The 11862-nt window shown below is 39.4% G+C and overlaps 1 protein-coding gene across 2 annotated transcripts; it reads left to right on the forward strand.

Moving 5' to 3' along the window:
- The first annotated feature begins 601 nt into the window (after positions 1-601).
- On the forward strand, positions 602-8744 carry LOC125886301 (oocyte zinc finger protein XlCOF28-like). Of its 2 annotated transcripts, none has more exons than XM_049572395.1 (6): positions 602-805; positions 2696-2829; positions 3564-4516; positions 4678-4855; positions 4975-5103; positions 6777-8744. In XM_049572395.1, exons 2-6 carry the CDS (start codon positions 2712-2714, stop codon positions 7472-7474), a joined length of 2076 nt encoding a protein of 691 aa, XP_049428352.1. In that variant the 5' UTR covers positions 602-805; positions 2696-2711; the 3' UTR covers positions 7475-8744. The 2 variants fall into 2 exon arrangements, with proteins under 2 accessions (XP_049428352.1, XP_049428351.1); XM_049572394.1 differs by having other exon boundaries at positions 4972-5103; positions 6777-8742.
- Positions 8745-11862: the final 3118 nt, after the last annotated feature.

The raw sequence follows: 11862 nt of genomic DNA on the forward strand, positions 1-11862 counted from the left end.
CTTTGAGCAGAGTTTTTATCCAATAATTGGACCCAGCAGATCACAGTGTACATCAGTGCTTGTTTACATAGTAAAACTCTTTCACTGCATTATTGGCCAAAAAAAACTAAAACAAAAGCTTGTATTTTGAAATATATGCTTGTGTTTGTAGTTGGAGCCTTTTTTAAAAAAAATCTTTTAGAAATATAAACTGCTTCATGCACTGGGTTAACATGACCATGCAGCAGGATAATTAATTGTATAGCACTGCGTCATTTAGTGGAGTAAAAAGTACAGTATTTCTCTTTGAAATGTTGACTTGAATTGAATAATGAAGTAGCACAAAATGCAGATATTCAAGCAAAGTACAAGTAGTGGAAATAGTACACCACATGCATTAAACATAGTATAGCTGACGTGAATATTATATACGTTATTTTGTTATATTTGTATATTTTAAAGTGAGTTATTGGTGAGTATTTCTACTTAATACAAGCATTATTTAATGTAATATGTACGCATGTTTGCAGGAAACTGCAGTAAGCGAGATTTTAATGTTATATTATTGGGGCTTTTATTTTGGTTTTAAAAAAGACAACCGGAAGTTCCGACACTACTGTAAGTGGCTAGCAGCTAAAGCTAGAAAGGTTATCACCAGCTCCAAACGCTTTTTTAACTAAACTCAACAGATAGGTGGCATTAATTTGACACATTGTTTGAACATACTGAGCCTGAAAATGACAGAGACGTAGAAACATTGCCAAGTCGTTTTAATAAACTTCAGTCGAGCGATTACTTTTTACCTGAGGGAAAAATCAATGCTGAGGTTGGTCAAAATGTCTATTGTCTGTTGTTAGCTAGCTGAATTAGCAAGTGTTATACAGCGGAGGTTAAAATTTCAGTAGATTTAAGGTATTATTTTCACACTAGACTCGGTTGTGAATCCGTTGGGAGCGTTATTTGTTATTGTTGATTAGCGGCTGTAGCTTAAGGGGGAGGTATCGTTAGCTAATTGCTAATATCAGTCATGCTAGGTAACGCCATGTCAGTGGCTAGCTGGCTAATAACAGTTTGCTCAAAGGCAGAGGTGGTCGTTGACCAAAGCGCTGGTCACCGCCGACTCAGACATTTCAATCAGAGGTCAAATACCGGGTTCTGTACTGCAGAGTGCTCCTGACATACAGGGTTTGAATATGTCGCCATAGATACCAACAGGTTTGTCAATTAGGTTTCTATCTAACTTAAATCAATTAGTGTGAGACAGGAGAGGAGCAAGAATGAGTCCCATCAAGCTAATGCTACTAAGCTAACTGGGCTACTCAGTGCAGATGCACGAAAAGAGGTTTTCCCTTGACAGTCTAACCACTGGAACACAGTTACTTATTTTTATAGCTAACACTAAACAGCTCCATAGCCAGCAGTGTTGCTGAATAGTTTATTTGTTGTACAGTACATTTGTAAGGACAACTCCTTTTAACAGTAGACAGTCTATCAGGCCCAGCCAGGTTCAGTCCCCTGTCACAACAAAGCATCCGCCCTGCTGAAGTGTCCTTGAGCAGGACGATGGATGTCTTCCAGGGTGGAGGCATTGTTGTGTGGCTTGTAGAGGGGGACAAGTGACAAGAATGGTTTCCCCATAGTGATGTGGTGCCGGAGGCTGAGAGTCTAAAGAGAGAATGGATTAAAAACAACAGCCACTGAATGACTGCTCACAACACTGTCACACCTGGGTTGAAATATGATTTAATAAATGCTGTATGAACTGTAAATTCATTTTTCATACCTTATTCACATCACTGTCACCTGTCACAATCACCAGTATGTCACAAATATTTGAAATAGTTCTGAACCTTGAATAAGATATCTGGGATAAATTAATGAATAGGGGAAATTTTGAATATCAGATCTGTCCATCAAAGCAGACTTGGTTTATGCACTTAACATTTGAAATACTATTTATTATAATGTATAACAGCCTGTCTGTAACAGGACTATGACTGACATGTACATTATTATTTAACATAATGTATATTGCAAGTGACACATCATCAGTTTGACTGTTGACTTAGTAAGTTTGGTCACTTTCTTGGAAAACTGTGATCAGGACCTTGATCTTGAATTCTTAGCTATGCTATATAGTGATTTGCCATTTTGGAATTAGCATCTGTAACATTTCCTTCAGGAGCTAACAACAAAACATTAAGACAGAAATGAGCAGGAAGATCCTGGTATGATTCAGTTGGTTTGATTAAAATGTCTCTATCCAAAAACATGACTTGTGTAATGAGGCCACAGCCAGTACAAATACATTTTTATAATATTGTATTGTGAGACACTTGATGAATACAGGCCCAGAGCAGTTACATGGATTTGGTGGTCCTTTGTAGTGTAATAAGAAGAGTTTTGCACATATTTAATACTATGATCTGATACTGGGTGAGCAGTGTTTTTCTCTACTTTTGAATGCTAACACATCATAAATGGATGATCTCTTTAAATTAATAAACATTATTTCAAGCACATCATATGTTAGATTAGTTTTATCCCTATGATGCACTAACAGTCCAAAGAGTCAGCAACAGCAGTGGTTGCTTAAATGTCTTTCTCAGCTGTGAAGCTTTCGGCCATGTTTGCCTGTATTTATTAAGTCCTTTGCTATAACTTCTTAACTTGTAAACGTGTCTGTTTATGTGTCTTGATTTTTCACCTCCTCAAGGTCGTACATTTGAGAGATGGGCTCTGAAAACCCAGAGGACTTTGGGCCAGCTGTGATCCTGGCTGAGGATGATCAGCAAGAAATTGGAGGCCTGATCAACTCTGATGGAGAAGAAGTGGATTTCTCAGACCTCAGTGAGCAAATAAGACAGATAGAAATTCAGGCACCTAGTAGCTAATTACACAATGCATACAAAAACACAGATACACACAGGGTTAGAGAATATAAGAATAAGAATAAAAACACATCATGATGCACTTCTCACCAAAACTTTTACAGGCATGGTTCAAAGAGCTTTTCTTAATAGTAAATGAACATATATTAAGTCTTAAGCTTAAAAGCAAACAAGACGTTTACTCTGAGCTACATCTGCAGTGCAGTATTTACTCTATAAAATTATACTACATAGTCAGGATAAACATCCAGTGGCACGTTGATACATTCCCAGCAAAGCTTGGCATGTCTGTGTTAGATTAAGCTGCAGTTTGCATACAGAGTACAGATGCAGTGATTTTGCTTTTCTCTCCCAGAAGCCATTCCAACACCAAAATCAAGATATTTGGCGATACTAAGTCTCAATATTAGTCTTTTTTCACATAAAAAAATTTAAATGGTCAATTTCAGACCTGCAAAATAATTGTATGACTGTAAATGATGTATACACCTTTTTAGAACAACATATTTACACTGAATGTTTCTTGCAGAGAGGCATTATTATACTTACCTACACTATAAAGGACTCTACAACATGTCTGAACACCATCAGCATTGATGTTTGTTGTGCTCAGGGGTTAACTGTTAAGAAAATGTTTCCCCAGTCTTTTTGTTTTCCTGAATAAAATGCTGTCTTATCTTTCTGTTCACACAGGAGAGAGCGCTATCCCTGGCATTGTACATGCAGAGGCTCCCTCCAAGAGATTTGATCAAAGCGAGAATGAAAAACCGCCGTCTCTTCACAGCTGCTCAGTGTGTGGGAAAGACTTCCCTTACGCCTCTAAACTTCAGCGCCACCTACGCACTCACTCGGGAGAGAGACCTTTCCCCTGCTCCATGTGTGAGAAGAGATTTCCAGAAAAGGGGCTGCTCATGATCCATGAAAGGGTCCACACTGGGGAAAAGCCGTTCCCATGCACTTTCTGTGAAAAAAGATTTGCCAGTCAGGGTGAGCTCAGGCTGCACCGACGGACACACACAGGCGAGAGGCCGTATCACTGCTCCATCTGCCTGAAGAGCTTTTCCCGACACTGGCATCTGAAAACTCACTTAGAGGCGATGCACTCTGAGGTTGTCGCAGGCTTTACGAGGAAGAAGTTTCCATGTTCGGACTGTGAAAAGAGCTGTAACTCAGCAGCTGAGCTGAGAGATCATCAGAGGACTCACACTGGAGAGAGGCCTTATCAGTGCTCTTTCTGTGACAAAAGATTTGCCCTGTCGGGAACACTTGTAAGACATGAGCGTCTCCATACAGGCATTACGCCCTACCACTGCTCCGACTGTGGTAAGACATTTGCACAGCAGTGGACTCTGACGACACACATGCGGACTCACACGGGAGAAAAACCCTACAGCTGCACACAGTGTGATAAGTCTTTTGTAGCTCCGGGAGAGCTTCGGAGGCACACCAGGATTCACACAGGAGAAAAGCCGTACACTTGCAAGGACTGTGGGAGGCACTTCTCACTGGCAGGAACTCTCAGAAACCACAAAAGATCGTGTACACAGAACAAGAATGGATCAGTTACAGGTGTCATCTTAAACCCAGTTCAAGCTGCAGGTGGTGAATCATCCCAGCAGGACCTGGTCAACAACATCAGCTCTGAGGTAGAGACAGTGCACAGCAGTTTCACGGTAGAATCTCAGTGTTTTTTGTGGTAGTTTGATTGAGATGTTTAATTTTTCTTCTGCATTTGTACAGTTGGGTCTTTTACAACCTTCTAACACTATTTTTGCCTCCATTTGTTCTTATTTAACTGTTTTTATAGGTGTCAGACAGTCAGAGTTTGCTCAGTGCAGTTGACCCCCATTCCTCAGAAGGTCTTGACAAAACAGCTCAGTGTGAAAGTAACCTACAAGAACCAGAAGACCTCCTGGAGGATGTCGCTTCCAGTCCGCATATGAATGTAATAGTGAAAGAGGAGGAAGAAGAGGAGCCCTTGTGTGGTAAATAAACATGAGATGTCAGATTTTTGTTCTTATGTAACATAACACAAGTAGTGTGAATGTATTTAATGATGATTTTAACATTTAAGTGGTTGTTTTGCTTGTGTTTCCCTCAGTAGAAGAAGCTCCTGACCAGGTGTCTGGTAGTGAGGATTGCACCATGCAGGAGGACACTGAAGAGCAGCAGCAGGAAAGCAACACAGAAATTAGGATTACAGTAAAGGAGGAAGAAGAGGAACTTGTGAACAGTAAGGAAATTATTTTACAGTAAAGATTAATTACTGTCTTTACTACAGTCATTAACTGGGACCCAGTGTCATTGAATGACTGGATTAAAACATATTTTTTCTCAGTGATTTCAGCCCACTCTTCTGTCTTTCCCTACACTGTATATTCTTTTTCTTCACTCTTTCATTGTTTCACTCTGTTTTTTTTCTGGCATACCTGCACTGAGCTGGGTAATTCTAAAAAAATGTTAGGCTACATAGTTTTTTTTTAATTATTATTATTTTTAAGATCTCTGTCGGCACTGAAACCCCTGAACAGAAAAGTGGTTAAATATCTTTTCCATCACAAAGTTAGAAGTGACAGCTCGTTGTTTTCTAAAGCTCCTGGCACTTTCTGAGAGGACTTGAATATTCATTTTAAAAAGCTTTGTTGCTCCTGTCCACAATAAAATTTAAGGCAATGCAGCTTTATTTGTACAGCACATTTCATACACCAGGGCAATTCAAGGTGCTTTACAGAGCAATACAAAAAAATAAAGGATACACATTTACAATAAACGAGTGAATAGAAACAAAAATATAAAAGGTAAAATTAATTACTAAATGATTTACAATTTTAAAACTTAAAATGTAAAAAAATTAAAATTTAATTAGAATTAAAAGTCTTTCAAATTTAAGGCTAACCTCTATTTAGCTCTGGTAACAGTAAAGCACCAGAGTCATTTTTTGCCTGTACTCTGGTACAAAAATGCTGGCTAATTATAGGAAGGAGCAGAAAACATGCATTTTCAGATTTAGCTGTCTTAGTGTGGACATAGTGTAAGAGTGGATTCTACTTGTCATTATCTAAATTACCTAAAGATTGCAAAAGCAGGTTTCTCATTTGTAGCCAAAGTTTTTTAGCCGATCTAAATGAAAAATGTCATTGACAGATTTATTAATTGTAGTTTTATTAAACTATTTAAAATTAGAGAAAGAACCATTACCCTCTGTTATATTGATTGATTGAAATGATAGAAATCAGACTGTGTCTTTTTTCAGTTTACTCTGACTGACTCTTTGGTGTGACTGACTGACTGGTTTGAAAATGAGAACCCTGCACTTGTGGTTAGTGGTGATTTTGTGTTTCTTCTTAAGTCTCCTTAAGAATTTCACATGATTCATAGCTTTTATATACCTTCCTATGATTAACTTGACAATTGCAGAATAATAGATTATTTTATGGACTGATAAATAAACTGTTTAATATCACATTTTCTGTCAAGGACCTTTGGTGTATCTATTTCAGTTCAGTGGGATGCTGCTAAGATAAAAAAGCCAGCATATGAACATGTCACTTCCTTCTATTGTCAGGTCTACACTTCGAAGCAGACGCGTAACATGCACCCAATAGCAATAAAATGAATATTGCTGCTGTAGACATGTTTTAAGTTGGGACAGGTGTCTGTCTATAGAGGGGTGCAACTTGGTGCAGCTTTTATAGTTCTCCCTAAACATAAACACACGTGCGTCACTCCTTGACTGGACGATAATGCTTGCACAGATCAGATCATCTGGGTCTTTCTTATTTTATCTCCTTTCAGTTTTCTGTAATGGTGGATTTCAAAGGGAGCCATGTCTTAACAAGCAAATATGTGTGTTTTTGTTATTGTTACAAAATGGCATGTTTCAGTGTATCATGTATGTTTCCACAGTGTCTGGAGAGGATCCTGATCATGTTTCCGACAGTGATAAAAACAGCCCTCCAGCGTCACCAGGGCAGGAACAGTGTAACGACAAACTGACAAAGAGCTCTTACTGCTGCGGGCTCTGTGGAAGAGACTGTCACAAGATGTCTGCTCTTCAGATTCACATGCGAATTCACTCGGGAGAGAAACCTTACCAATGCACTCTGTGTGGGAAGCAGTTCACCCAGAAAGGGCAACTCAAAGGTCATCAGAAAGTCCACACTGGAGAGAAACCGTTCTCCTGCCCAGACTGTGGGAAAAGCTTTGCCCACTCGGGGGCCATGAACAGACACCGGCTCACACACACGGGAGAGAGGCCCTACCACTGTTCTGTGTGCGACAGAAGCTTTAATCAGTCGGGCCGCTTGAGGGAACATGAGAAAATCCACTTTGGGGAGAAGTTTGACTGTCCCGAGTGCGAAAAGAGTTTTACACGAGCTTCAAGCCTCAAAAACCATTTCAGGCTTCACACGGGAGAGAGGCCGTACGGCTGCGACATCTGTGGGAGAGGCTTCAGCCGCTCACAAAGCCTGAGGCTCCACAAACGGAAACATGAGCAGATTTTCCCTGAGGATGTGTCTGCATTCAGTGTGAAGAACAATGATTTATCACAGAGTGACGATAACTCTCCAATTAATATGTGTATAGCAGACCAAAATGACTGACAGTGTATTTATATAAACCATAGAGATATGTACCAGTAGTAGTATAACGAGACAAGATTTTAGGCAGTAAAACATGAACTGAGAGAGGGGAAAGTAAGGGACTACCTCTGTGAATAGACTGGCATTAAAACTTTATGTGGTGGTTCACAAAAAAAAGTATTCAAGCTGAAATATTTAACTCCCTTAAATTAATACACAGACACATGTCAGGTGATGTTCAGCAACTAACAACACAGTTTCAGACAAAATGACCAAACACTTCTTTCATAAAATCTTGGGAACTGTTCAGATGATAAATTTTAGAGCTCATATTTACTCTCTTTTATCACTCTCACCTATGTTAGTTGCATCAAAATATCGCACTCACATTTAGAGTATTTATTGTAGTACAAATGACTCATTTAAGGTCTGTGATTTCACACTTCTCCATGCAGTATTTGTCATTCAGACTAATCGTGTATGTGGAAATGGGATTGAAGCGTAATTATGTTTTTGTATCGACGTTACGATGGCCAGTGAGCAGTTCATGAATCAGGTGAAACTGGAATTCATTCTTTGGGTTTGAGCTACTGAAATGTCAGAATGAAAAACCAGTAATGAAACAATGAGATTGTGATAATCATCTTTTTTTGTTGTTGTTTTTGCCAAAACCATTTTGCCTTAGTGGCGATCAGTCTTTATCTCTGTTTGTGTTATTCAACAACCAGATTTTGAATCAGGTTCACCTGGTTTGAACAGCTCTTAAAGGCCAAGTAACTATTGTGAATAAGGTCATCCTATAAGGCTGTGATACAAAAGGCAATAATTTGAAGCCATGTAGATGGTAAATTTTGCCCAGTGCTGCCTCTGTCTAATTGTATGAGACATGGTATACTTAACAATAAAAGTAAAAGTACTAAAGCCTGGTGTGCTCTATCTATCTATCTATCTATCTATCTATCTATCTATCTATCTATCTATCTATCTATCTATCATGGCAGCACAAGAACAGACACTCAGTAAAAGATCAATAGAAGCAGGCATGGATGCAGATCCCAGGGGGGATGGGATGGACATGCCCCCCCCCCCAAATTCTGAAAAACACAAATTGTCCTCCCCAATTCTAAATAGCTTAAATGATTGAAATTGAACAAATGTATACAGTAGTCCTATATACTGGGAGAAAGGGAAGATGATGAGGAGAAATGGGAATCCGTGAGAGGCAAGAGATGAGAACATGAGTGGACAGAACATGCCTGAGACCCTGAAACTAGAAGTAGTATTAACTAACGGCGAAGCAGTGAAAAGGAGGGTGATGGCTGGTTCCATGTACTTCTGGCTGTTAAAGAGAAATAAACAGTAAAGGTAAGCATATGATTCTCTTTGTAGTGCTTTTTGAATGACTTGGTGATGGTCATGAGCCTCTATGAAATCGTGAAATATGCTGGCAATCTCAAGCGCTCTGTGGGCATGATTTGCATGTGTGCAATTAAAAAAAAAATCACAACTGATTGTGTCCCCCCCCAAACTTGTTATCAGATCTGCACCCATGGAAGCAGGGGTCTACCACACCAAACAGGACCCCAGGTGCAACCAAGTGGCTGGCATAGTGTACAGAGACATCTTGAGCGAGCTAAGATCCTGTGGGACTTCCAGATCCTGACTGACAAACTGGTGGTGGCTAACCAACCAGACATCATGTTGATCAACAAACAGGAACATGAGAAGCTTGAAAAATATCAAGGGCTAAACGATGTGGGGAGTAAAGGCAACAGTGGTGGCAGTGGTAATCGGAGCACTCAGGGCTGTGACCCCAAAACTGAGAAAGTGGCTCCAGCAGATTCCAGGTACAACATCTGAGGTCTCTGTCCAGAAGAGTCCTAGGAACAGCTAAGATACTGTGCAGAACCCTCAAACTCCCAGGCCTCTGGTAGAGGAAAACTTAATAAGGCTTACAAAGGATTACCACCAGTAATATATGTGTATAAAAACATGTAATCACTAATACTGTACAATTAAAAACACTCATAGGTACAACCTCACCATTATGTTAATTATTCAAATTATAGATTTATGTCATTTTCATTCCTGTCCATGTGGTTTTTTGTCTAGTAGGGCTACACCAATATATCATGTGACCTGTGTCACATGACCCTCACATGAGCTCTGAAACTGCACACCTGTTTCCAGTGCATGTTACACCCTGATGAAGACTCTAGTTTAAATGTAGTGGTTATCAGTGTATTAATGAAGGATTTTTAACTACAGTCAGAGTGCGTCAGATGCATGTTTGGACTGTGAGCCTGTACTGTGGACTTTTACACTGAGTGAGCTGGGGCCTGTATCACGAAGCGAGATCAACCTTTCCTGGGTTACCCAGACCTATCCTGGGTTGACTAACCCTAACAATGGCAATCAGGATAATCGGTATCACGACGCTGGATGTCAACTCGGTAACTCAACCCAGAGTTGCTTTATCAAGAGCCGTGAACGCGCACGCAGCGGACCAATCACAATCATGAGAGAAGCGCAGCGTCACTGAGCGTCCTCACAGAGCGCCGTATGTGAGGGGAAACAAGTATTTCTCGTGAGGCTCATAGAGTAATTCTACTAAAATATGAGGAGGAGAAAAGCAGCTTTACAGAAAAGGCCAACACCGTGGCAGCTGCAGGAGGAGGAAACATGCGTGGCAACGCATAACGGGATGAATAATATTTAGCTTTAGTTTAGATTAGTTTATTTGCACATAATGTTAAAAACAGACAGTATAAAATTTACAAGATTAAAAAAAGAAAAGTGCCAGAGAGGTTAGAAGCCACTAAAAGCCTATCAAAGAAATTCCCCTGTCAAAACATCAATGAAATCACATAATAGACAAGAAAAAAAAGTGAGGAAAGAAGAAATAGAGGAAGAGAGAGGGAAAAATCAAGACAAAACAAGGTAGCAAATAAAATGATGTGTAGGTTAAATTACTCATCACTGGTTCAAGTAGCTACAGTACCTGTACCTGTACATCTGACACTGATCACACCCTTGAATCCCATGAAATCAATGCTGCGCAGATGAATTGCGTGTATTATCGTCTAACATCATTGCGTCTGATAAATTGGTCTTCTTTGTCATAACGTTATATAGCCTATGCTACAATAAAGCTTAAAGCTGACGCCACAATTAAATCATATCAACACCAAACTGATAGTCTGAATAAAATCATCCTGATATTGAGCTGTGATAGAAATTAACAGCTGTGCAAAAATATACCTAGTCTCCCTCTTTAAAAAACAAAAAGGAAAATCCCTCAAACACCATGAAGTGTAGACATGATAGGCTACTTTACACATTTCCAGCAGCAAAGCTGTCAATTAGGCCCATTATCTTTAACAGGGATCATTTCCTCCAACAAAACAAAATGTTGGCACTAATTAATGGTGCTATTAAGTGTCCACAAATGATCAGTTTCTTTCTTATGAAGGGGTGGGATGAAATTACAACTTCTTTCCACTCCTTTTTGAACAATCTTTTCATTGTCTGTTGTTGTTGCTTTCTTTTCTTTTTTAATGTTCAAAATAAACTTTCAAATCAAAGTCAATCAAATGAATTAAACTTCCCGTCATGACTGGGCTGCATTTCTGTCATTTTTTTTCCGAACAGCTGATTGGCCAGTGGGTGGTGCTTTTTATAGGATCAGATTCAACCCTGAACTTACCCTGCTCCGGAGCAGGATAGCCGTTCAGAGTAAGTTACCATGGTGATCTACCCCGATAAGAACTGAACCGGCTTCGTGAGACCGAAAACCCAGGGTTAACCCTGAAGTTACCTCGCTGAGACATTAATCCTGCTTCGTGATACAGTCCCCTGGTAAGGCGTTGTTTTTGTTTGTTTGTTTGTTTGTTTGTTTATCAGTAAGTGACTCTTTGCCCCATCCTACATTCTTCCCCCAACTAACTACACAGAGCCTTAAGCCAGTGCAGCACTCCCTATTTTTTCTTTATTATCAAAGCTGAAAGATGTCTGGAAATAGACTATGCCAAATGAAGGTTTTCATGCAGGGCAAAAACATGCAAAGAAACAGAGTTTTTCTACGTTTAAACTTTTTACAGAAAACCTTATATTTGGATGTAACCCCTTTTTGTAATCACCAACATGTTTGATTAGTACCTGTAATTTAATTACATATTTATTCTCAGTAACTGTAACTGATTACAGTTGCATTAATGTTGTAATTTATTTGCATGTAACCAGTTGCTCCCCAACACTGGCCAAGATTATGTGCAGTGCATTTTGTTAGTCAATATGAGACATTTTAAACCAATATTTTAGCAATGTCAGTTTAATTTCTTGAACCACTGAGAAATTCGACTACTGGTAGTTAAACTAGCCTGCTAAACGTTCCCAGAAAATAAAATTAA

Source organism: Epinephelus fuscoguttatus, linkage group LG3 (assembly GCF_011397635.1).
Source record: "Epinephelus fuscoguttatus linkage group LG3, E.fuscoguttatus.final_Chr_v1".
Lineage (NCBI taxonomy): Eukaryota > Metazoa > Chordata > Actinopteri > Perciformes > Serranidae > Epinephelus > Epinephelus fuscoguttatus.

What these genes read in the sequence shown, in the direction of transcription:
- LOC125886301 (XM_049572394.1), top strand. Translation starts at nt 2,712, where the DNA reads ATGGGCTCTGAAAACCCAGAGGACTTTGGGCCAGCTGTGATCCTGGCT. An exon ending in AGTGGATTTCTCAGACCTCA is followed by an intron (nt 2,830 to 3,563) that starts GTGAGCAAATAA and finishes CTGTTCACACAG; the next exon opens with GAGAGAGCGCTATCCCTGGC. An exon ending in AGAAGAGGAACTTGTGAACA is followed by an intron (nt 5,104 to 6,776) that starts GTAAGGAAATTA and finishes ATGTTTCCACAG; the next exon opens with TGTCTGGAGAGGATCCTGAT.